This window comes from Sorex araneus, chromosome 3, assembly GCF_027595985.1.
Source record: "Sorex araneus isolate mSorAra2 chromosome 3, mSorAra2.pri, whole genome shotgun sequence".
NCBI lineage: Eukaryota > Metazoa > Chordata > Mammalia > Eulipotyphla > Soricidae > Sorex > Sorex araneus.
In genome coordinates this window covers 184,999,868-185,025,511 of record NC_073304.1, presented here as the reverse complement: position 1 = coordinate 185,025,511, position 25,644 = coordinate 184,999,868, and the positions used below count along the sequence as shown (strand labels likewise).

The following is a 25,644-nucleotide window of genomic DNA, read 5'->3' as shown; positions in this document are numbered from 1 at the left end:
ACACTCCATATGATCCCCGCAAGCCTGCCAGGAGTGATTTCTGAGTGCAGAGCCAGGAGTAAACCCTGAGTATCGCTGTGGCCAAGAAACAAACAAAAGTCTGGGAACAGTCAATGTTGGCAGGGTTGTGGTGAGAAAAGAACCCTCATCCACTGTTGTTGTTGGGAATGTTTTCTTTAAGGAAAGCACTGTAGCAGTGTTGTCCCATTAGTTCATTGATTTGCTCGAGTGGGCACCAGTAATATCTTGCTACTGTTTTTGGCATATCGAATATGCCACGGGTAGCTTGCCAGGCTCTGCGGGCAGGATACTCTTGGTAGCTTGCCATGCTCTCCAAGAGAGACGGAGGAATCGAACCCGGGTCTGCCATGTGCAAGGTAAATGCCCTACCCGCTGTGCTATTACTCCAGTCCTTAAGGAGAGCAATTGTGGGAAATGTGCACTGGTGAAGGGATGGGTGTTGGACCATAATATGACTGAATCCCAATCATGAACAGCTTTGTAACTTTGTATCTCACTGTTTTGTGATTCAATTTAAAAATTAAATTTAATTAAAAAATATTTTTTAAAGGAAAGCAATAGAAGCCACCTCTTGTCTTCTATACCCCAAACACAAAAACATTACTTTGAAAGGGTACATGCACGCCTAAGTTCATCACCACCCTTAGTACAATAGCAAAGACATGAAAACAACCTAAATACCCAACTACAGATGAACAGGTCAGGAAGCTATGGTACACTGTATAGTATACACAGTGGAATATTTGCAGCTCTAAGAACAAATCATGATGAAACTGGAGGATTCATGCTGAGTGAAGTCAGTCAGAAGGAAAGGGACAGAGACAGAATGATCTCTCTCATAAACGGGACTTAAAGATGCACAGTGAGATAGCCACAAGGGCCCAAAGGCAACAGAACAGGAGAACTGATCCACACAACTGAGTTAGAGGGTGGGGCTCAGAAGGAAGAGGAGGGAGGCGGTCCACTGTTAATGAGTGCCGTGTTGGAATTCTATGCATGAGAAGCCATTATTAATAGAATTCATACAGAAGCCATACAGAATCTCAATTTTAGCCTTTTTTTAAAGAATTATGCTATTTTATTTTTATTTTTTATTTTTTTTTTTTTTTGGTTTTTGGGTCACACCTGGCGATGCACAGGGGTTACTCCTGGCTCTGCACTCAGGAATCACTCCTGGCGGTGCTCAGGGGACCATATGGGATGCTGGGATTTGAACCCGGGTCGGCCGCGTGCAAGGCAAATGCCCTACCCGCTGTGCTATCACTCCAGCCCCTCAATTTTAGCATTTTAACTAAATAATTTTAAATTCTACTAATTAAAATGTTTTAAGTCTCTGAGCCTATTATGGGTAGAATTGCAATAGCTGTTCATTCTATTTTCAGGTGACCTGATCAGACCCATCTTCCTCCTTGGGTCTCCAGATCCTTGGATGCCCCAAGAAGCACTGAGCTGGGGCTGGAATGATAGCAGTGGGTAGGGCATTTGCCTTGCACACGGCCAACCTGGGATCTATTCCCAGCATCCTATATAGTCCCCCCAAGCACCACCAGAGGTAATTTCTGAGTGTAGAACCAGAAGTAACCACAGTGCATCGCCAAGTGTGGAAGAAGAAGGAAGAAGGAAGCAGAAGCAGAAGAAGAAGAACAACAACAACAACAACAAGCACTGCATTAACTAAAAGGCACATTCTGCTGAGGGATTATGTCTTGAGCAATGAGAGCTTCCACCCACTGGCCACACTGAGGAACTGGAAGATGGGAGATGGACATCTGTGCCACTTTGAGTTTTCCCTTTCCTTGTATAGCACCCAGATATAGAGGCCTCTTTCACATTTTCCAATGCCAAAAGAACAAAGTGTATAATACTATGGCACTGAAAGGATAGGCAATGAAGAATAAGCAAGAGGGTGTATAACCCAAATGAGGCCAAAAGTTCCACCATAGAGGATGACTTGTAGCTTTCGTGTGTTGGGGCGAATGAGACAGTAAAAAAAGGAAAGTCTTTCAGAAAACAGAACAGGAGGATTTTCAAGTCTGGAGTTAGCTACAGAGGAGAAGAGCGATTCTGTTAGTAAGGTGCAGAGACAGAGAGGCAAGACCAAAATCCAAGAGAAACTTCAGCTAAGACGGGGAAGTGGCAAAGGCCTGAGAGGAAGTAGGGGGTTCAAAAGACTTCCCCTCCTCATAACTGAGAAGATTTTAAGGACCAGGAAAAGTGGTCTAGTGCATCAGTTTGGCACTAGGTAGGCCTTAGAGGGGCCTCTGATATTGTCATGTTTCAGAAGCATCTTAGGCAATAACAGAAGAAAAGGACAAAGAGCTGTAGAGATTGTACAGAAGACAGGGCACTTGCTTGGCAGTGCCTTGCAGGTCGCCATAGAACAGCACCCAACCTGGGTTTGATCTCTGGCACCCCATTTGGAGGAGTGATCCCTGAGTGCTGAGCCAAGAGTAAGTCCTGAGCACTGCTGTATTCCCAAGAAAGAAAGAAAGAAAGAAAGAAAGAAAGAAAGAAAGAAAGAAAGAAAGAAAGAAAGAAAGAAAGAAAGAAAGAAAGAAAGAAAGAAAGAAAGAAAGAAAGAAAGAAAGAAAGAAAGAAGAGAGGGATGGAGGGAGGGAGGGAGGGAGGGAGGGAGGGAGGGAGGGAGGGAGGGAGGGAGGGAAGGATGGAAGGAAGGAAGGAAGGAAGGAAGGAAGGAAGGAAGGAAGGAAGGAAGGAAGGAAGGAAGGAAGGAAGGAAGGAAGGAAGGAAGAAGGAAGGGAGAAGAAGAGAGGTAAGAATGAACAGGTAATTAGCCAGCAGTGGAACTGACCTACTCTACAGAGTCAAAAGGAAGTGAGGAAGGGTAGTGGTAGTGAGAGAGGTCATGGATACTCCATCCTGCATGCCAGAGTATAAGAGAAGTTTCCAGACTTTGTGCTTGAATCCAGAGATAACTCTGTGACATATCCATAGAACCAACAAGCACAGGGCTCACCTGAAGACCAAATAGTAGCCCAGTGGATACCGCCTCTGCCACTTACCATCTGTGAGCCTTCTCTGAGCCTATTCCTCATCTATTCAGTGCAACTAATAAGAGGAAGCACCTCAAAGGAACATAAGATCACTGAAAGTCTGTGGTTGGGGGATGGAGAATGGATACCTGAGTTTTCCCGGCCCAGGAACGCCTGAGTGAAAATCTCTGCAACCCAGGCCTGCAGTTCTGAATCTTGCTGCACAGATGCATCACTTGGATAATAGTAGCCCACAATTTCTGAGACAAAACTGCAGGAAAGAAATACCATGTCATGGAAGGAACTGTGGGCTCAGGACTAGCCAGAAAACCAAGGCACTGTGCCCCGTGAGGCTGAAGACAGCCAGAAAATCAGAATCCACTGAGGGTCCGTGGAGGTTCAGTGGAGCCAGTCTCTGTGAGTGACACACACTCTTCACCCAGAGTCCTGGTGCTCTGGGTCTTCTTTCTGTACAAGGGTTAGCAAGAAGGCACTGACTCTTGCTACACCATTCCCCCCACCCTCTTTGGCATCCAGAAGAAAAGACTTCTCTGGGCAACCTTTCCTCCTCGCCCTTAGCCTCTGTATTCACACACACCCCAGCACTTTCCCCGAAGGGACCCAAACTGTCACCCTTAGGGCCCCATGCTGGGGCCTGAAAACATTGAACCCCCCAAGCCCCCCAAGCTGCTGCAGGTGCACCGGAGCACAGTGCCCCTTAGGCCAGGAGTGGCACCAGAGTCACTGTAGGGTTTGCAGAACTTAACCTCTCAATGGCGGCCCAGATCTTCAGGCCGTCATCTCTGTAGTAGAAGTTGGGGATACTCAGAACACCACGGGCCCGCAGGCTGTCCGGAAGGCAGAAATCTGTGTAGGTGAAGTGGGCCAGACCGGTGCTCATGAGGTAGAGGAGGCCTTGCCTACCGATGGATGTGACCTGGGGACAGCATAGCTCAGATCCTGTGGCTGGTGCTTAAGACTCAGCAGACGGGATTTTTCTGGTGACCAAGCAGTCCCAGACTGCCACAGGGGCCCGGTATGGGATGCGTAGCTTGGTCTCCTACTTCTTACAGAGTTCATAATACTTAGGTTTGGGATAGCCAAGGAGACTGAGGAGCTGAAAGCCAGCCGGGAGGCAGGGAGGTGTGAAGTGTCGGCAGAGTGGGAGTGAGAAACAGCGCTCAGGTGGGAGTGCCCGCCCACCTTCACCTCCAAGAGCCGCCCAAAGTGTGCCTGGGCAGATGGGTCCTTGGGTAGGGCTAGTAGGTGGCTCAGGGGTTTCTGAGCGGGACTCCCTGGGAAACGGGGAGAGCGGGATGGAACCGGGCTTCTAGCAGGGACAAAGGGGAGGGCCTGGGGACAGGGAGGCCGCACCTGGTCCACAAGGCCCTCGGGGTTGAGCAGCGTGGCCCGAGCGATGGTGTTCACCTGCAGCGTGTAGCGCGTGTGCGGAAGCAGGAGCTGCGGGCGGGAGGAGCGCGGGTGCCCGTGGTCAGGACACGGGGCCGACCAGGGCCGCCCCCGCAGGGCCCCACTCAGGGGTCACACGCACCTTGTAGACGGGGTGGCAGAGCGGCAGCTGCCGCAGCGTGGCCATGGCGAAGGCTTCGCACAGCAGGTGAGTGCACAGAAAGTGCGTGTTGTTCTCATGCACCAGGAACTCCGAGTTTCGCACCCACGTCTTGGCCAGCAGCCAGTCCCACTCGGAGTCGGTGGGCAGAAAGATGGGGCAATCAGGCCCGGGGGTCTGACTCAGCTGCGTCTCAAGACAATGAAATGAAGCTCAAGACCACCGGCAAGCAGCGGCCCCTGAGACTCCCCCCGCCCCCCCCCCCCACACACACACACAAACACACCCTCCCGGAGGCCCCAGCCCCAATTCACCTGGATCGCCAAGGGCACTAGCGCCCCCTGGGGATTGAGCCACAGCAGGCAGAGCGGGGCGGCCACATACTGCTGGCGGCCGTTGAGGCAGTGGACAGGCGCCTCCGCCAGGATCCAGTAGTCAGCCAGAAAGATGTTCCCCCTCTGCGGGTTGCACAGAGGCTCAGAGTGACCTCCCTTTGAGTTCTGCATCCCTCCTAGTCTCTGCCACTCCTGCTTGGGCCTCAGTAGTGTTTGGTGTGTCCGTGGTAAGCCTCTTGATTTGGGCACCCTGAGCACTTCTAGAAGCAACCCCCAGCACCAAGCAAGGAGATTCCCCCCAGCACAGCTGGGTATGACCCCAAAACGCAAAATAGTCATAACAACAACAACAACAATGCTTAGTACCTGCAGTAAGCAATACTGGATGCTCCACCCTTACCAGAATGTCCGGAATGAAGTCCAGCTGAGGTCATCATTAGTCAACTTTATACCTGGCTTCTCTGGTTGGAAATCCAGCATCGTTCCCACATCTCCCACCCATAAGGCCAAATACCCACCTCCCTCCTGTCAGGCCCAATCACAAGAGCCTCACCCACCTCTAGCTCTGTCTGCAGGCAGGTATTCTGTCCCAGCATAGGGGATACCATGTCATTGGTCACAGGAAGCTTGCTGGGTAAGCTGGAAATGCAACGGATCATGACAGGATTGACACCATTCAGGTACTGGTATCCGAAGAAACGGTCCTCACACCAGTGCTCTGTGACATACTCTAGGGGGCAAGAGAAGGAGCAGATTGGTCTGGAACCTACTTTCCTAAATTATGTTCTGTCTACCCCTTTGCTTATCGCTGTGGTTTATGTTTTCCTTCCAGCAACTTCTGAAATATAATTATAGCTTCAATGTAACACTGACTGCTGAGATACAAATACAGAAGGACGCTCAGTTGAAGGGCAAAGCAGGGATTTGAACCTATATTCAGCCCAGATCTCATAATGGCCAGAATAGAAGAAAAGAAGTGAGTGTCCCTGATCAGGAGGACAACTCCCTAACCTTTACACTCTCCCAAGCAAGCAAAATACCCTTTTGTCTTTAATTCCTGTTCTGGTTCCCAGAGGAGTGGGGGATGCTGGGAATCTGGGAGATCACTAGTAGCAATACCAGGATTGCTCCTAGATTGCTCCTGGAATCTCCTCCCACTGGATTCCAACTGCTTCCTTGAGTGGACCAGAAGAGGGTTCCTTCCAGAATGGAGCAGAGGAAGTCTGAGCACAGGCAGGGGCAATTCATCCTGATTCTACATACGTAAAGTGAAGGTCTTGTGGCACCAGAAAATATTTCTCATGTCTTCCAACTTCTTCCAAGAGCCCTTTCGGTCCAGCAGGCCTCGAATCTTCATGCCTAATGACCTGATCAGAGGAAAAATAGGAGTGGGAACTCATGCCAGGGACATTGTGTGATCCCTGCTAAAGATCTAAAAAGACCCGACAAATTCAATATTGCCCAAAGCCAAGGTGCCTAACAGTCCACATGGGAAAAAGTCTGGTGGCATCCTGAGATCTTGTAGGGGTGACCCAAAACCCCCTTGGTGCAAGTGGCCAGGTGTGCAAATGAGTCCTCGCTGGTGTTTTAGCCTGCTATTTCTGCTTTTATCTTGTCATATGTCTTCACTAATATCCCTCTGCCCACAGGACTGCCTATAGCATTTCGACAGCATCCCAGGATGCTGAAATGGCCAGAAGTCATTTCACCAAAAGTTTCAGCTTCCTCTCTCAAATCTTGTACTAGATAAGACCAACAATGACCCTCTCTCTAACCAGGGGTAATTTCTGAGTGAAGAGCCAGGAGTAACCCCTGTGCATCGCTGGGTGTGACCCAAAAACAAACAAACAAAAAAAGTGGGGTTGGCAACCTTAGGGTAAAAAGTATATTTTTTGCTGTAGGGATGTCTAAATTGTTTGAAGTTTTTATAATGAGCTTGTATTATTTTATGCTTTTAAAAAATGTCTGATTAAAATCAAGTACCTTGGAATCAGCTTAACTAAGGAGGAAAAGGATGTACAAAGAAAACTACAAAACGCTACTTCAAGAAATAAGAAGACACGAGGAAAATGGAAACATATCCCCTGCTCATGGACTGGGAGAATTAACATTGTCAAAATGGCAATACTCCCCAAAGCATTATACAGATTCAATGCAATCCCCATAAGGATTCCTATGACATTTTTCAAAGAAATTGATCAAATACTCCTGAAATTAATATGGAACAATAAACCCCCATGAATAGCTAAAGCAATTCTTGGGGGTGGGGGAGATAGCAGTAGTAATTAAAACAACAAATGATATTGGAATAAAGACAGATCCACAGACAAATGGAAGAGCTGAATATCTTTACACACACCCTCAAATATATGATCATCTAATCTTTGATATGGGAGCAGGAAATATGAAGTGGAGCAAGGAAAGCCTCTTTAACAAACGATGCTGGCAAAACTGGACAGCTATGTGCAAAAAAAAATAAATAAAATAATAAAACAGGCTCAGACCTCTACCTAACACCATGAACAAAAGTCCAATCAAAATGGATTAATGACTTCAACATCAGACCAGACCAGAGTCTATAAGGTACATTGAAGAACAGCTCATCAAAACCCTCCACGACATTGAAGCTAAAGATATTTTCAAAGGTGAAATGCCACTGACCAAGCAAGTGGAAGCAAAGATAAACACATGGGACTACATTAAACTAAGAAGTTTCTGTACCTCAAAAGAAACACTGACCAGGATACAAAGACAGTCTACAGAATGGGAAAGGATATCCACCCAATACCCTTCTGATAAGGTGTCAATATCAAAGATATACAAGGCACTGGTTGAACTCTATGAGAAAAAAATCCAATTCCACCAGAAATTGGGGCAATGAAATAAACAGAAACTTTCTCAAAGAAGAAATTTGAAGGGCCAAAAGACACATGAAAAAATGCTCTTCATGGGGCTGGAGTGATAGCACAGCAGGTAGGGCATTTGCCTTGCACTCGGCCGACCCGGGTTCAATTCCTAGCATCCCATATGGTCCCCTGAGCACCTCCAGGGGTGATTCCTGAGTGCAGAGCCAGGAGTAACCCTTGTGCATCACCAGGTGTGACCCAAAAGGAAAAAAATGCTCTTCATCACTAATCATCAGGGAGATGCAGATCAAAACAACAATGAGATATCATCTCACACCACAGAGACTGGTACACATCCAAAAGAGCAAAAGTGATCAGTATTGACAAGGATGTGGGGAGAAAGGGACACTCATACACTCTTGGTGGGAATGATGACTGGTCCAGCCTTTTTGGAAACAATATGAAGTTTCTCAAACTATAAATTGAGCTCCCATTTGACCCACAATACCACTTCTGGGAATATACCCTGGAGACCCAAAAACACATAGCAGAAACACCATCTGCATTTCTATGTTCATCGCAGCACTATTCACCATAGCCAAAATCTGGAAGCAACCTGAGTGCCCAAGAACACATGAATGGATAAAGAAACTATGTCACAGCTACACAATGGAATACTATGCAGCTGTCAGGAAAAATTGTCATGAAATTTGCCTATAAATGGATGGACATGGAGACTCTCATGCTGAATGAAATATGTCAGAAGGAAAGGGACAGATATAGAATAACTGCATTCATTTGTGGTATATAAAAATATATATTTATATTTTTTCTTCTATGTATACATTATATATATAGAAGAAGAATATCCATGACCAGGCAAAACAGGCCAATGGTTGGAAGTAACTACAAGTGTACAAGTGTGTGGGGAGCTGAGGGTAGGTAAGATAGAGAAGAGACCAGTATGACAATAATAGCTGGAAATGATCATGCTGGACAAGATTTGAGAGTTAAAAGTAGGTAAGAGATATTCTTGATAACCTTTCAGTATCAATGTTGTAAACTGCAATGCCGAAAAGGGGAGAGGGGGAAGAGAGAGAGAGAGAGAGGGAGAGAGAGAGAGAGAGAGAGAGAGAGAGAGAGAGAAGGAGGAGAAGGAGGAGGGGGAGGGGAAGGAGAAGAGGAAGGGGTAGGAGGAAGAAGAAGAAGAAGAAGAAGAAGAAGAAGAAGAAGAAGAAGAAGAAGAAGAAGAAGAAGAAGAAGAAGAAGAAGAAGAAGAAGAAGAAGAAGAAGAAGAAGAAGAAGAAGAAGAAGAAGAAGAAGAAGAAGAAGAAGAAGGAAAAGGAGAAGAAGAAGGAGAAGGAGGAGGAGGAGGAGGAGGATAAGGAGGAGGAGGGGGATGAGGAGGAGGAGAAGGAGGAGGAGGAGGAGGAAGAGGAGGAGAAGAAGAGGAAGAAGAAGAAGAAGAAGAAGAAGAAGAAGAAGAAGAAGAAGAAGAGAAAGAAGAAAAGAAGAGGAGGAGAAGGAGAAGAAGAAGAAGAGGAAGAGGAAGAAGAATAAAAGAAGAAGAAGAGGAAGAAGAAAAGAAGAAGAAGAAGAAGAAGAAGAAGAAGAAGAAGAAGAAGAAGAAGAAGAAGAAGAAGAAGAAGAAGAAGAAGAAGAAGAGGAGGAGGAGGAGGAGGAGGAGGAGGATAAATGTACACTGGTGGAGGGATGTTGGAATACTGTATGATTAAAATTCAATCATGAACAGCTTTACAAGCGTATATCTTACAAGTGATTCAATAAAGAATTTTTTTAAATGGCTGAGTTGCTCGAGCCTGGCCGTTCTGCTATTTGTGATCCCCAGAGCCACAAATAATGTCTGGTCATGCCACAGATAGGTATGTGTTAGCACCACAAGAAAAAAGGGTGCTTCCCCATTCATGATTTAAAAAAAAACTCAACATAATGGAAGTTGAAGGAGCTAACCACAACCAATATACAAACATACGTACACTGGACTGATAAAAGTGGGGTTGGCAAGCTTAGGGTAACGTGTATTTTTTAGGGATATTGAACTGTATAGTTAAGGCAAGAATTATTCTCAATGGGGAAGAACTAAAAGACTTCCCTCTAAGATCAGGGACATTTTAGGGATATTTTTAGGGATAATGCTTTAGGGATATCTGAACTGTATAGTCAAAGCAAGAATTATTCTTAATGGGGAAGAACTAAAAGGCTTCTCTCTAGGATGAGGGACAAGACAAGGTTGCCCACTCTCACCACTTTTATTCAATATAGTACTAGAAGTACTTGCCATAGCAGTTAGGCAAGAAAAATATATCAACGACATCTAGATAGGAAAGGAAGAGGTCAAGCTATCACTATTTGCAGTTGACATGATGCTATACTTAGAAAATCCTAAAGGCTCCACAAAAAATCTCCTAGAAACAATAGGTTTCTATATTAAAGTGGCAGGTTACAAAGTCAATACACAAAATTCCATGGCTTTGGGGGCTGGAATGATAGCACAGCGGGGAGGGCATTTACCTTGCACGCGGCCGACCCTGGTTTTATTTCCAGCATCTCATATGGTCCCCCGAGCACTGCCAGGAGTAATTCCTGAGTGAAGAGCCAGGAGTAACCCCAGGCTACATCACCGGGTGTGACCCAAAAAGCAAAAAAGAAAATCCATGGCTTTCATATGTGTGTGTGTATATAATGAAAGAGAAGAAAGATATATCAAAAAAAAGCAATCTCATTCACAATAGTGCCTCAGAAAATCAAGTACCTTGGAATCAGCTTAACTAAAGAGGTGAAGGACCTATACAAAGAAAATTACAAAACACTACTTCAAGAAATAAAAGAGGACACTAAGAAATGGAGACACATCTGCTGCTCATGGACAGGGAGGATTAATATTGTCAAAATGGCAATACCCTCCAAATCACTATACAGATTCAATGTGGTCCCATTAAAGATACCCATGACATTTTTCAAAGAAATAGACAAAACACTCCTGAAATTCATATGGAGCAATAAACCCTCATGAATAGCTAAAGCAATCCTTGGTACAAAGAAGATGGGTGGCATCACCTTCCCCAACTTCAAACTGTACTACAAAGCAGTAGTAAATAAAACAGCCTGGTATTGGAACAGAAACAGATCTACAGACCAATGGAATAGAGTTGAATATTCTAACACAGATTCTCAAATACATGATCACTTAGTCTTTGATAAAGCAGCAATAAATGTGAGGTGGAGCAAGGAAACCTTCTTCAACAAATGGTGCTGGGAAAACTGGACATGCAAAAAAATGAACCTCTGTCTAATGCCAGGCACAAAAATCAGATCAAATGGAGTAAAGACCTCAATATCAGACCTAAATCCATAAGATAGATAGAGGAAAATGTAGGCAGTACTCTCCATGACATTGAAGATAAAAGCATCTTTAAGGATGAAACACCACTGATGAAGGAAGTGGAAACAAAGATAAACAAATGGGATTTCATTAAACTAAGAAGCTTCTGCACCTCAAAAGAAACAGTGACCAGGGCCGGATCAACAGTACAGTGGATAGAGTGTTTGCCTTGCATGCAGCCAACCCCAGTTCAATTCCCAGAATCCCATATGGTCCCCCAAGCACCACCAGGAGTGATTCCTAAGTGCAGAGCCAGGAGTAACCCCTGAGCATTGCTGGGTGTGACCCCCCAAAAAATGAAAAATGTTTTAAAAACAAGAAACAGTGACCAAAATACAGAGAGAGCCTACGGAATGGGAAAAATTATTTACCCAATACCAAATCAGATAAGGGGTTAATATCCAGAATATACAAGACATTGGTAGAACTAAATAAGAAAAAAGAAAACCTCCAACCCCAACCCCATAAAAAAATCGGGAAAAGAAGTGAACAGAAACTTCCTCAAAAAATAAATACAAATGGCCAAAAGGCACATGAGAAAATGCTCTACATTGCTAATCATCAAAGAGATGCAAATAAAAACAACAATGAGATACCATCTTACACCACAGAGACTGGCATACATCAAAAAGAACAGAACAACCAGTGTTGGCACAGATGCAGGGAGAAAGGGACTCTCCATCATTGTTGGTGGGAATACCAATTGGTCCAGCCTTTTTGGAAAACAACATGGGCATTCCTCAAAAAGAAAAAACTAGAGGAGGGGCTGGAGCAATAGTACAGCAGGTAGGGCTTTTGCCTCGCACGAGGTCGACCCCGGTTCGATTCTCAGCATCCCATATGTCCCCTGAGCACTGCCAGGAGTAATTCCTGAGTCCATGAACTAGTAGTAACCCCTGTGCATCGCCAGGTGTGACCCAAAAAAGAAAAAAAAGACTAGAAATTGAGCTTCTATATGATCCAGCAATATCACTTCTGGAAATATATCCTGGGGATGCAAAGAAGCACAGCAGAAATAACATCTGCACTTGTATGTCCATCGCAGCACTGATCACAATAGCCAGTATCTGGAAACAACCCAAATTCCCGGGAACAGAAGACTGGTTTAAAAAACTATGATACATCTACATAATGGAATACTATGCAGGTGTTATAAAAGATAAAATCATAAGATTTGCTTGTAAGTAGATGGACATGGAGATTATCACACTAAGTGAAATGAGTCCAAAAGAGAGGAAAAGACTAGGAATGACTGCATTCATTTGTGGAATATAAAATAACATAGCATGAGACAAACACTCAATGACAAGTAGAGACAAGGGCCAGGAGGATTGCTCCACAATTGGAGGCCTGCCTCATGAGCTGGGAGAGAGGACAGTTTGGGATAGAAAAGGGACTACTAAGTCAGTGACGGTTGGAGGGATCATTTGGAATGGGAGATTTGTGCTTAAAGTAGACAAAGGACCAAACAGTGTCTGTATTGCAAATCATAATGCCCACAAGTAGAGAGAAAGAAGGAAAGTGTCTGCCATAGAGGCAGGGGTTGGGGTGGGATGGGGGTGGTGGGATATTGGGGACATTGGTGGTGAAAAATGTACATGAGTAGAGGAATGGGTGTTTGATCATTTTATGACTGAAACTCAATTATGAAAGCTTTATAACTGTATCTCATGGTGATTCCATTTAAATTTTTAAAAATTAAAAAAGGGTACCACAATTAAAATGATACCACAGTCAGTGCAAATGCTGATAGAGTCCATGTGCTGCTTGTGCCCATGTGATCAAGCACATGTGGCACCCGAGCACATGTGGCACCCACATTCCCCTCTTGAGATGTGTACTTTTTTTGTTTGTTTGTTTTGGGGTCACACCCAGCGATGCACAGGGGTTAACTCCTGGCTCTGCACTCAGGAATGACTCCTGGCAGTGCTCAGGGGACCATATGGGATGCTGGGAATCGAACCCGGGTCGGCTGCGTGCAAGGCAAATGCCCTACCCATTGTGCTATCACTCCAGCCCCGAGATATGTACTCTTGTATCTAATGATCGGGGCATGTGTATGGGGCTCTCTCTGCCCTTGGATAAGCCTATGTTCTCCCTTGAGCATGTTACTCTCTCTTTCTCTCCCTCCTTTCCTTTCCTAAAACCCCCCAAACAATCTGTTTTACTTCAAAAAAAGAAAATGATGCCACAATCAAGAGATGCACCACAACCAGGAGTGTGTGAAGCCCTCTTTCATCACATTAGGGTTTACTCCTGCCTCTGAGTTCACTCAGGGGTTACTCCTAGCAGTGCTCAGGGAACCATGTGGAGTGCCAGGGATCGAACCCAGGTCATCCTACCCACTGTGCTATATCTCTCTGGTCCCCAGACACCCATCTCTCTTTTGAGCACATCTTAGATGATGTCATGTGAACTGACCACCCTCAAAACATATGCTTTGGGTCTGTCTTTCATAAAGCCACCTCTGGGCCCCCATTGATTTGTGCTGACTGTACCCCTCCAGCAAAGTCATACTCAGAGCCTCAGCAGTTGACTTGAATTGTTAATAACTCCTTCTCTCAAAGCTAATTAATGTTGCAACACATCTCCCTAACCACAATGTGAATTCTCACAGTTCAACACGATATCCCTGTATAACCCATAACATCCACTGAGAAAAAAAAAATGAGTTTTGCTTTTTGGATCACTCCCAATTGTGTTCAGGGATTACTCCTATCTCTATGCTCAGGGCTTACTCCTGGTAGGGCTCAGGGAACATACCTGAGTTGACCAGATGCAAGATAAATGCCTTACCCTCTCTACTATTAGTTCGTGCTGAGAATTCTCTCACCTAAACCTATGAGTAAGGTATGAATATTGTCATTTACAAATGAGGACACTCCTTAGAGGCTAAGCAAAAAATCAAGCTAGAAAGTACTGGTTCTAGAATTTGAACCTAGGTGTCTAACCACCACCATAAAGTTTAAGTGCCAGGCCTTTCTGTCTAGACACGTGTTGTTACTGTTTTTTGGCATATCGAATATGCCACGGGTAGCTTTCCAGGCTCTGACATGTGGGCAGAATGCTCTCAGTAGCTTGCTGGGCTCTCCGAGAGGGAGGGAGGAATCAAGCCTGGGTCGGCGGCATGCAAGGAAAACGCCCTGCCCGCTGTGCTATCGCTCCAGTCCAGGCCTTTTTGTCTACACTAAAGAGCAGGTGCTTGATTCTCTCTATCCATTTGAGGAATGGAAAGAAGAGAGATGGTTGGGAAACAAAGAGAAGGTGATGGGGAGATAGAGAACGAAGGAGCCTAAGGAAAGAGAAGGGAGACCAGGAAAATAAAGGGGAGGTTGGGGGACAGAGAGTTTTGAAATGGTGGGTAGAGATGAGGATGAGCCTCATAGGAGCAGGGCAGGAAGGTGATGAGCAGCTGTGCAGAAGACAGTGGCCTCACGCAGGAATGGCATTGAAGAGCAGCGAGGCCGTCTTGGTGGCAGAGTAACGAATATTGGGCTCCATATGCAGCAGGGATGGGATGTCAATTTTCATGGGGAAACCAGGAAGTCTCCTATTCCCACTGCTGGGGAAGCACAAGGACAGAAGCCAGTCAGAGAAATCTGCATCTCCTCCCCCAGTTCTTTCCCTCGCTCCTCCCCAATCCAATCCCCAGCTCCACCCTGACCTCCACCCCCTCCCCACTAACACCTAGATCCCTGGGTGCCCCCGCCCCGGTCACTTAAGGACACTTGAATTGCACTGCACACTTCGTGTCCCTCCACCTTCTTACCAGGGCTAGGTCCTCACCTGTCATCCTGCTCGGCACAGGGTGTTGTTTTGGTCAAGGCAAATTTCTTGTCTGACTCCATCTCTGCAAAACTGCTGACATCTACCATGAGGGGGAAACCAGGAGCATAGACTTTCCAGCTTCCGGGGGAAAAGAAGTAGGAGGTGATGGATCAAATTTAGAGTAAACAGAAACCTTAGCATTAAAAAAAAATTTATTGAGAGATCTCATTTACATGGTGTTAATATTAACTTTAGGTTTCCAATACACCACTATCCCTTCTCACACACACCCAGCCTATACACACACACACACACACACACACACACACACACACACATGCTATCTGCCTCAGTTCTGTTGGCAGTATCTCAAAGAAACCTTAGCTTTTAAAAGACAGGGTGCAAATTAAAACTTCTAGAAATGGCCCACTTTCTGGGTAGATGACAAGGAACTGGATTTTTCTGCCTGTAGACACTGAGCTTCAAATCAGAGTCTCAATTTTCCAGGATGCTTTAGAGATGGGTTTGTAGGGCAGTTAAGGTGTTTATCTTGCATGTGGCAAACCCAGGTTCAATCCCTGATACTAGGTCCCACAAGGGTCCTTTCTGATATTGAGGTCACCAGGAGGAAAATTAAGTGTTGTGTGTAGACTTCTGGATTGTGTTGATATAATTTTTGGTCTGGACTCAGATCTGGACTCAGGGGAAATATTAAATGAGTATCCTGATAGGAGTTGGACACTCAAGGTTGGAATTGGGCCCAGAGCCTGTAACACTTTGATTAAGGCTCAGGTCAGAATAAAGATGAGGAAAGAAGCCAAATTAAGCCACCCTCACCGGTAACAATCCTGTCGGGCCTGGAGTTCCCGTTTCCGATGATCCAGGAGGAGGGGAAGAGAGTCCTGACAAATAGTTCTTGCTGTTGGGAATAAAAATAACTTATCATTTGGGGCTGGAGAGATAGCACAGCGGGTAGGGCGTTTGCCTTGCACGCGGCCGACCCGGGTTCAAATCCCAGCATCCCATATGGTCCCCTGAGCACGGCCAGGGGTAATTCCTGAGTGCAGAGCCAGGAGTAACCCCTGTGCATCGCCAGGTGTGACCCAAAAAGCAAAAAAAAAAAAAAAATAACTTATCATTTAAGGAGCCAGAGAGACTGTATAGGGGTTAAGTCATTTGCCTTGCATACAACCAACCCCAGTTTGTTCCCTATCACCACACGTTGTCCCCGTAACACTTCCAGGAGTGATCCTGAGCACAGACCCAGGAGTAAGCCTTGAGCACAATCAGGTGTGGCCCCAAACCAAAATAATAATAATAATAATAATAATAATAATAATATCTCATCATTTATGTCTTCTTTCAAACTATACTTCTCACATAAACCTTGCCTGGAACAACAGCCCCATCCCGCTCTAGAACTTACTACCTTAGCAATATAGATACCCTATGTTCTTCATGATGAATGTCAATAGAAGAGATTCAGGATAGTCTTACCCCAAAGTTAAAACAAGCTTTCTTTCAGTGTGGCTCTCTTCCAAGACTGTAAACTAGCCAAGGCCAGAAGTAGTAGTATTTACTTTCTGTGGCCCCAGCATCTGATATGAACCTGGCCCTGGACATGTAATGTGCACTTGATAAATGAGGAGCAAGTACACCTTGAGAAGTGATAGATGTGTTGTGAGGATAAACCTGGGTGGTAGGGGCGGAGGCAGAGGTGGGGCAGAGGAGGTGCTGTGAGTGCTGTGAGAACATGTGAGTGTATGTGCCTGGTCTCTATCTCCAATGTGGTAAATATTGCCCAGAAAGACACTGCATTTCAGGGCTGGCTTCTTTCCACCTTCTCTCATCTGCTTAGGAGCTTCAATTCCAGTTGTCCTAACTGCATCCCTCTTCCTTACATCCTGGGCTCTGGGAAGGCCCCAACTATAATTCCAGTAAGTGCTTTCTACTATGCAGACCAACCCCCGATTCTGGCACACCTGTTCCCGGTCTTAGCTCTACTGTGCAGAAGCCTTCAATCCACTGATAGCAGGGGAAGCAAGAATGGGTCCCATCAGGGGCAGTGACACAGATGCAGCTGCAATACCAGGAGTCCTTCGGGAAGAAAGCAAATCGCTCCTTGTGCAGACGCAGCAGCAAGATCTCCCCCAGCTCCTCAGAGCAGCGCACCTTGTATTTCTGCACCTGCCGGGACCAAGACAACAGCAGGTGAGAGACAAGGAAAAACCACCAGGACCTCCTCGCTGCTTGTCGCTCAGTCAAGACTATAAACCTAAACTGCCACTAGTTAGGGAACCCAGGAGGTGCTGTTGTATAAATTAGAAGGTGCACTTTCATGCGAGCAGAGGCAGCCAGGTTACTGCATGTTCTGGGTGCCATTAGCCAGCTTGGCACCCTACTCCATGCTTAAACCAGAGCAGACAAGCCTGGGACCGGGAGAAGGCAGCAGATGCACCGGGCAGAGGAAGCCCAGCTTCAGAAAAGGCAAGCCCAAAGCCCACCTTCACTGTGGGAGGACCTAGGAAGCCAGGGGGGGGCTAAGCCTCTACCCGCCCCCACCTTCTCCCCTTCGTCACTGTCCGCCAGGATAGCGCTGATGATGCCAGGAACGACAACCATCAGAATAGATGCTGAGGGGCTCTGATGAGGAGCCAAGTCCTCATTGCTGGGGGTCCTCGGGATAACCCGCCCACGGAAATCACTCCTCCACACTCACCGATCCCGGGGCGAAGTCCCGGCCCAAGCGATCCAGCGCTTGCTTGGGACTCTCACCACACGTGCCCACCAGCGTGACAGAGATGTTGTCCAGTGTGCCGGCCTTCAAGTAGGACCCGGTGGCCACACACACGCGGTACACGGCCATGTCGCGGGGGCCGCCCGGCGGCTGCGGCGAGCGGGGAGCGGCGGGGGGCGGCGCGGGGCCGGGGGGCTCGCTCTGGTCTCTCGGTCCCCGGGAAACTCCCCGCTGCTGTCCTCGCTCTCTTCTGGCTCCCCTGCCCCGCCCACAGTTGTTCCCTGGCCTCTGGCACAGCCGGTCCCTCTGGCTGTCAGGACGGGGCTCACCCAGATGGGTATCAGGAGTCCGGCCCCACCGAGAAGGGCGGGACCAGGCTCGGAGACTGGCAGACGGACACCGCGACCATCCCGGGGTTGAAGACCCCCCGCCCGGGTCAGGCCGGCTGATGTCCTGCGGCGCCCGCCCACCCGCCCTTTGCCCCCGGGCCCTCTCCCCCGCGCTCTCTCTCACCCGAGCCCGGCACTCGGCGGCCGCATTCCTTCCCACTCGTGAGTCAGCGTGTGAGTCACTTTCCCGGGGAGCCGCCGCGCGTGGCTGTGGTTCCTACCGACCCCCGCCACCCGTCTTCGCACAGTGCTGGGATCAGCAAGAACCCCCGGCCGCCCCGCCCCGGGCGCCCCCGGCTCCGGGCTCTGCCTGTGCTCCCGGCCTCCGCCACGCGGAAGCTCAACGCCCCCGAGCCGCTCCCCAGGTCTCGGGGTACGAGATCCCCGGCGGTGGGTGGGAGCCGAGCGGCCCCGAGAGACAGGAGCCGAACACACCCTAGACCCGGGACGCCCGCAGCCCGCAGCCCGCAGCGGCCCCGCGCGGCCGGCACGGGCACCAGCCGTCCCGGCCTCCGCGTCTCTCGGCCTTGGAGGGGGCTCTAACCGAGTGAGGTGGCGGAGATTTAAAGAGCAGAAACCAGGGTGAACCTGCTGCATTTAGAGGAATTTTCCTGAGCACAGACGACGCCCTCCCTAGGCTTCGAGCCTGGGGTTGCCTAAGTTAAACCTCTTATAGGCAGTAGAGGGCCGCCACACACAGAGCCCGGATAGCTCAGTCGGTAGAGCATCAGACTTTTAATCTGAGGGTCCAGGGTTCAAGTCCCTGTTCGGGCGCTACCTTTTTCTTAATCATTTAAAAGTATTCATTTCGAAATACAAATATTGATTGTATCCATTCCAATAAAACAAGGAGAAGATGATCGTAAATAACGTTACTTGTTTTAAAAGAAATTGTCCCAAAAAAAGAAAACAGAAATTGTTGATAAATGCATCAGGGCTTTTTAAGAAGGTTTAATAAATGACAGTCGAGGTAGTGGTAGAGATTTTAGAGCAGTGCATAAATGGCATAGATGCGAATTGAAGTTTTCTAGTAGCCATATTCAATAGTAAGCAGAAGGAGGGAAAATTACTTTCAATAACATTTTCTTTAACCCAATATATCCGGTCTTATCGTTTTAAGAGATAATCAATATTTTAAAGTTATTAATTTTAACTATCTTTTTTGGTACCGTCTTTTTAGTACCGATGTGTGTTTTACACATACAGCACAACTCAACTCAAATTTCAGATGGTCAACAAAGACATCCTAATGGACCTAATTTTTGAATCCGTCAATAGCCGAGTAGGGAGACGCAGAATAAAAAATTTAGCAATGTATATAGTTACAGAGAGTATTTACAACTGCAAGGTTCCATGGTGTAATGGTTAGCACTCTGGACTCTGAATCCAGCGATCCGAGTTCAAATCTCGGTGGAACCTTAGCGTTTTTCCGTCTTCTGTTTCATTCAGTAGCCTTTTGTCCTACTATAGGAAATTCCCTTAGCTTTCCAGAGAACTGTATATGTACCGCACGCAAACTACTATCTGAGAATTATGAAAAAAAAACTACCTGGATTAAGCTGTCCTTGAACTTTGTAGGATGGGTTACTGGAACTTCTACCCCACAAAACACATAGCAAATCACTATAATATGTAGGAAATTGCATTAGTTTTGAAAGATAATATTATTCAAACATATGCTAGAAAGGAGATAGCTGTTAAAGTACTTCCATTACTTGTTTACTTGTTGGTTTTTGGTTATGATGCAGACATGCGCAGTTTCAGTGTGGGAAGACTAAGAGTCCTCATAAAAGGATGGGCCTCCACAACTATCAGCTGCACAGAACAGAGGAAAAACTCACACATGGCAGCGGTGGGATTCGAACCCACGCCTCCGAAGAGACTGGAGCCTAAATCCAGCGCCTTAGACCGCTCGGCCACGCTACCTGTGCGGAAGAGAAGGTACCCCGTAGTCCTCCTAAGAGACTGGAAGGAAGAAGTAGACTAGTGATTATTGTATTATATTATTCGGTCTCTTTAGGAACCATCGAGATTCCGAACCACCAGGCTACATATTACATAGAAAAAAGACCCCAAAAAGCAGAAACACACAGAAATCTGCAACAAAACAAGTTTATTTTGATGAATAAAGCCACATCTTAAAGTGGGGTGCGCCTGAGTTGGAAGGAACCCCGCAGAGGGTAGTCAGAATTCTGTACTCCTTCTTTCACTCACTAATACTCGGTTGCTCTCTGTCCCTGGCTCTTCAATTTACTAGCGCCGGAACTCCTAGCCCTCTTAAGCTAAGAGTCCTGAAGCTCTCTCCAGCAGGCGGGAGGGCCTCTAGGGAGGTCTCAGTCACGTGCTCCTGCTTGCCCCACCCAATTTCCTCATACCCCTCCCATCAGCTCACCCGCCCCCACCCTTTTCTCATACTACTACCCGTAAGCCGTAAGACGCTGTCGCCCGCTAGGTGGCTCTGTGGCGCAATGGATAGCGCATTGGACTTCTAGCGATGAGAGTAATTCAAAGGTTGTGGGTTCGAATCCCACCAGAGTCGATTTTACTTCACCTTTTTTTCCCCCTCCTTATCCGGCTTTTCTTTAAAGATATTCATTCCTTTCCCCGCCCCAGTACCCAAATCTGAGTTTACACCTCGAAATTTCAGTTTTCCACTCCCAACCTTAGTCTCCACTGCGCTCTGTCCTTTACTTACCTGTTTTCCCCGAGGCTTGGGCCAGGGAGAGCAGGACTGGGGACCCGGAGAAGACAGAAGAGGAGGGAAAGTGGGCGTGGACATCGAGATAAAGGCAGGCCCCTGGCTCGGGGACACACGGGGATTTAATAACCACTTTATTCCATGCACTAGGGACTCAGGAAGGGAACTGGGGCTGGGCCGGGAATTTGAGAGTGTACAATCCTAGATGCAAGGCGGGCAGGGAAAAGGGACAGGAACCAGGGAAATATATATTTATATAGATACTCTAATATAGACCACATCTCACCCGCGCGCTGCGCCCGCGCGCCCCGCCACCCTCCCCAACACCTCCTCGTCCCGACTCCAGGGTCCCTCTGCTGCCCTCGGACTGGAGTCTCTACCCCTACCCCCAGCCCCCACCCCACCCCCAAAGCTCAGGGCCAAGGTCTCCAGAAAGCGGGTGGCGGGGGCGGCGGGGCTTTGGGCGCCCCGTCTTGTCTGTGAGGTGGCGGTGGCGGCGGCAGCAGTCCGAAGAGGGGCGCCGGGACGCCGGAATCCCCGGCGCGGGGGGAACAGGGGGACGGGGACCATGAGCAACGCGGGCTAGGGGGGCCCTGGTGCGCTGGGGGGCGCTGGTGCAGCGCGAGGCCAGGAGCCAGGGCGGCGGGGTCCAGCGGTGGGCGCGACGCTTGGGGCCTCGAATCTCCCGGTTCCGGCCGGGGCGGCTTGGGGCGTAGATAGCCGTGCAGCGCGGACAGGAGCTGGGCGCGGGCGGCCGGGCTGGCGTCGTGCGCGAAGGCCGCCAGGCGGAGCAGGCATTCGCGGAAGCCGGACAAGTAGCAGCTGGCGAGCGCCTCGGCGTCCTGGGCTGGGGACCGGGGGAGCCCTGGAGCCGCGGTGGCGGGTGCGACCGGCGGGCAGGGCAGGGGCCCAGCAGGGGCGAGGGAAGGGGCGGGGCGCAGAGATACCGAAGCGGGACAGACGCACAGACCAGAGACGGGAAGCCAGGTGGACCGACGGAGGGAGAAAAATGAGGGAGACACAGAGACAGACACGCGCGGGTGTTATTAACCTGGCCTCAGAGCAGAGCCTGCCATTTCCCAAACCCACCGTCCACCGCAGGGTGCTCCCCGTCTACCCCGGTCCCGGACGCAGTAAACCGCCCTCCCTCCCTCCGCTGCCCCGCCACCGCGCTGTACCGGGGGGCTCCACCCGGCTTCGCTCCCTCAAGTAGCCCACGGCGAACTCCAGTATCTCTGCTTTCTCCAACTTCGGGTTCCGGAGGTTCTACAGGTGGGAGGGGAGGGCGCAGAGACAGAAAGGGGTGGGGAGAGAGGGGGGAAGTGGCAGGGGGAAGAAGGGAGAGGGGATGCGGGAGCTAGGGGTGCCCCCGGATCGCGCTTGCGGGCTGCCCAGAGTGCGCGACAGAATGAGGAATGGTGATGATCTAGCATGGTCCTCGGCCCACCCTGCGACGAAACTGCCCAACCCGAGGGGAGGTAGCCAACCCCTAGAATGAGGAACGGATTTGAAACCGCAAACCTCGGCAGTGATATTAACCACCCTTCGTGCCGTTCTGCTAGGCTGTTGAGTCAGAGCGGAAGGAACAAGGATTTATAGACTCAAAGATAGAAATTGACCGACTCTGGGAGTGAAATTTACAGAGCTAGCAGTGAAACTTACAGACCCGAGAGGTGGCGAAGAAGATCGCGTTCTGAGAGCGGAGGGGGTGGGGGTCTAGGATGGGACTCCAAAGGACGGAACTCAGGACAGGGTCGCCAGTGTAGCACCCCACCCGGGTAGGAAGCCCTGGGACTTAAGGACGGAGTGCTCTGGGGTCCCTAGCTGGCAGAATTACTGACCTGATCCCGGGTCCGCTCCAGCAGCAGCAGCCTCAGCTCTTCCAGGCTGCGGTTGATGCGGTCCCGGCGCCGCTTCTCTACAAGCGGCTTCAGCATCTGCGACCAGCAGGAAAGGGAGAGCGGGCCGACCGGACCAAAACTCAGCGCGGCCGCGCCGGTGTCCGGATCCCGTCGCTGGGATAGTCCCGTCTTCACCCCTTTCCCCACGACCCTAGAGCGCCTAGGACCGGGCCCATTCGATCCCTCTCGGCTCCGACCCAACGCCTTTAGGGTCAATGTCTATAGCTTGCCGCCTCTCTCTGATCTGGGGGTTGGCTTGGTTTGGTTTGGTTTGAATCCTCCCTCCTCCCACTCGGTTTGTCTGTTCCTCCTTCCCGTCTTTTCTCTCTACGTCTGGTTCTCGCGCGGCTTCTCTCGGTCTCAGTGGAGAACTTTGAGGACACTTCTTTGCGCGGACACGTGGGCCGCACCGTGCGGCGCTCACCGTGCGGGAGTGTGGAAAAGGAGGCTGCTAAGTCGACGGCGCCACCTCTTCCTCTAACGGATCGGGCGCGCTCACCCCCCACAGACTAAAAGCTTCCGCTGGACCTCGGGCGCCTGCAACCAACGCCCTCCGGATCTTCTCTAAGAACCTGCAGTGAGCCAGCTCCTACCCAGCCCGCTGTTGCCTATCCTCCCATCTTGCTTACACCCTCCTCCCTTAGTTCTGTGTTTCTCCAGCTTTTTAAACTCAAACTCCAACTCCCCTTCACTCCTTCCAGGCAACAAGATCCCAATTCTCATTACTCACGCCCCAGCCAGACCTCTGCTTCTGCTGCCCAAGCTGGTCCTACCAAAACAGTATTTATTTTTATGTTTGCACTTTGAGTCCCCCAGGCAGCTTTCCCCCTTCAAGTCCTGCGACTCCAGCCTCTTCCCTGACCCACGGTTTCAGGGGCGCTCCCCTGGTATGACCAGGGAGGGGGACCTCTGCTCCCTCTCCTCCTGCCTCTCACCTTGGGGCCTTCCCTATTCTCGGCTCGATCCCGGGTAACCATCGCTCCTCCGACCCTGGTATGGACCGAGTCCCGGCTTATCATGCGCTTTATATCCCGAGAGTGCTGGGGGGTAGGGGGGGTAGGACCCGGTCCCGCCCCCCTTCATACCGAGACCTCGAGTCCCGCTGCCCTAGGCACGAGGCTCCCAGAGAGGGGAGGAGTGCAAAGGGGGAGGAGGAGGCATGAGCCCAGTACGGAGTGTGGGAAATTGGGGGCTTTTGCAGCAGCCTTTGGTTTCAGAACCATAAGGCTGTATAATGAGGTGGGGCCCCCTGAAAGGAAGAGGTTATTAGGTTGAGAGAGAAGCTGAGAGATTTGGAGACAGAATTCAGGAATTAAGTTCTGAATTCTCCAGAATTCACTATATTTCCTGCCCCAACCTCCCTCATCCCCCCCTCCACACACACACACACACACACACACACACACACACTAACTATAAGATTAAGGTTAGTTCCTCTTAGACCCCAAATTGAATCTTAATTATTTTCATGGAAAATTTACGTCCTACTTGAGATAGAGTCCGCTCTGAATAGGGTATTTAGGTGCATTGTCTAATTGAACTGAGGCTTTGCCTAGAGGTGGAAGAGGAACTCAGTCACAAAATTTTTTATTCCATTGCTCTGACATCTGGTCATTGTGCTTACTGGACATTGCTTTGGGCTTGCTCCTTTCTGACTTAAAAGTATTTACTACAGGCCCATTTTCTCTGCAGCATCTAGTGGGAAAGACCATGTGTTATTACCTAGCTACTAAAGACATAGACAAAAGTAGGTACTGTAGGTAAAGGGATATACATAATAACCTTTCAGTACCTGTACTGCAAACCCTAATGCCCAAAGGAGGGAAGAAGGGAAGGAGAGAGAGGGTGAATGAGGGAGAGAGAGGGAAGAAAGGAAGGAAGGAAGGAAGGAAGGAAGGAAGGAAGGAAGGAAGGAAGGAAGGAAGGAAGGAAGGAAGGAAGGAAGGAAAGAAGGAAGGGAGGAAGGAAGGAAGGGAGGGAGGGAGGGAGGAAGGAAGGGAGGAAAAACAGACAGAGAAGTACCTGCAGTAAAGGCAGACTGGGGGTAGAAGGAGGGAAACTGGGAACATTGGTGGGTGGAAAATGTACACAGGTGAAGAAGCGGAAGGTGTTGTTACATTGTATGATCTGAAACACAATCATGAACAACTTTGTAACTATGTATCTTACAGTGCTTACAGTGGTTTGTTCAATTTTTTAAAAAATTAAAAGAAAGAATGATACTGGGATAAGGGTCTCCCTGAGAGAGGCTGGTAGGACTGGGAAAAGGGAGCCTCAAAGAAGAGGCAGCAAGGCTTTGAAGCATGTGGAGTAGGAGAGGTCATTCCACTTAGAAGTATTTGAGTCAAAATACATCTTTGAGGCTTAATGTTGCCAGGACACCTGGCCAAAGTGTGCTCCCTTCATTTACTCTGAAAGACTAGAGGGGAGCAGAAAATAGGGTTTTCTTAAAGAGACAAGGAAGACATACAAAAATAGAATTAATATCCACCTCAAACCAAGCCCAGCTCTCTATAGAATGAGAGGTAAGGCCCTTCTGCACAAGGTGCCTGAGAAGATAAAAATTAAGATTTAATGAGAGAGCAAAAGTGCCAGGGAAAAGAAAGACAGGATGGTCAACTGGGTTGGAAAAGGCTGCAGAGTCAGAGATGAATGGAAAGAGTCTCAGCCCACCCAGCGTCCTTCCAGCCTGGGGGGTGTTCCTGTTGTTTGTTCACATATTCTGCCTTGCAAACTCTGAGTACAGAGTGGCATGGACTTTGGGGAGGCCACCCCCATTTGGAATCAGGGCCCCAGAATCCCACTCCCACTACCTGAGCCAAATGGGAACACAGATGTATGGCCCCACTAGTCCCCCTTAGCCCCCCTCCTTGGGAACCTGGGCTCAGGCAGAGTTTTTCTCACCTGCACTCGAGGCTTGGGACACAGGGCTATTAGCACCCGGGTGTGGGGCCGCCCCTGGCCATATGGGGCAATTTTATGG

General features: G+C 48.8%; 2 protein-coding genes and 4 non-coding genes across 6 annotated transcripts in view; 3 read left to right on the top strand and 3 right to left on the bottom strand.

The window, feature by feature from the left end:
• ALOXE3 (arachidonate lipoxygenase 3) overlaps positions 1-18,165 on the bottom strand; it is a 35,238-nt gene extending 17,073 nt beyond the window's left edge. The window contains exons 1-12 of the mRNA XM_004604846.3: positions 17,656-18,165; positions 16,919-17,123; positions 15,774-15,855; positions 14,955-15,074; positions 14,605-14,730; positions 6,183-6,286; positions 5,477-5,649; positions 4,899-5,042; positions 4,567-4,770; positions 4,389-4,475; positions 3,782-3,951; positions 3,164-3,285 (exon numbers count right to left, since the gene is read on the bottom strand). Coding sequence (XP_004604903.2) covers positions 3,164-3,285; positions 3,782-3,951; positions 4,389-4,475; positions 4,567-4,770; positions 4,899-5,042; positions 5,477-5,649; positions 6,183-6,286; positions 14,605-14,730; positions 14,955-15,074; positions 15,774-15,855; positions 16,919-17,123; positions 17,656-17,802 — 1,684 coding nt within the window. The 5' untranslated portion in view covers positions 17,803-18,165. The remainder of the gene's footprint in view (positions 1-3,163; positions 3,286-3,781; positions 3,952-4,388; positions 4,476-4,566; positions 4,771-4,898; positions 5,043-5,476; positions 5,650-6,182; positions 6,287-14,604; positions 14,731-14,954; positions 15,075-15,773; positions 15,856-16,918; positions 17,124-17,655) is intronic.
• Positions 18,166-18,763: 598 nt separating this feature from the next.
• On the top strand, positions 18,764-18,836 carry TRNAK-UUU (transfer RNA lysine (anticodon UUU)). Its single transcript has one exon. It is a non-coding gene; the product is annotated as a tRNA-Lys (tRNA).
• A 573-nt stretch (positions 18,837-19,409) lies between these two features.
• Positions 19,410-19,481, top strand: TRNAQ-CUG (transfer RNA glutamine (anticodon CUG)). The gene has a single exon. It is a non-coding gene; the product is annotated as a tRNA-Gln (tRNA).
• A 425-nt stretch (positions 19,482-19,906) lies between these two features.
• On the bottom strand, positions 19,907-19,988 carry TRNAL-UAG (transfer RNA leucine (anticodon UAG)). Its single transcript has one exon. It is a non-coding gene; the product is annotated as a tRNA-Leu (tRNA).
• A 528-nt stretch (positions 19,989-20,516) lies between these two features.
• TRNAR-UCU (transfer RNA arginine (anticodon UCU)) lies at positions 20,517-20,601 on the top strand. Its single transcript is given in 2 exon segments — positions 20,517-20,553; positions 20,566-20,601. It is a non-coding gene; the product is annotated as a tRNA-Arg (tRNA).
• A 572-nt stretch (positions 20,602-21,173) lies between these two features.
• On the bottom strand, positions 21,174-23,035 carry HES7 (hes family bHLH transcription factor 7). Its single transcript, XM_004604848.2, has 3 exons — positions 22,602-23,035; positions 21,939-22,026; positions 21,174-21,625 (listed from the first exon to the last, which is right to left on the bottom strand). Exons 1-3 carry the CDS (start codon positions 22,695-22,697, stop codon positions 21,174-21,176), a joined length of 636 nt encoding a protein of 211 aa, XP_004604905.2. The 5' UTR covers positions 22,698-23,035.
• Between the last annotated feature and the right edge of the window lie 2,609 nt (positions 23,036-25,644).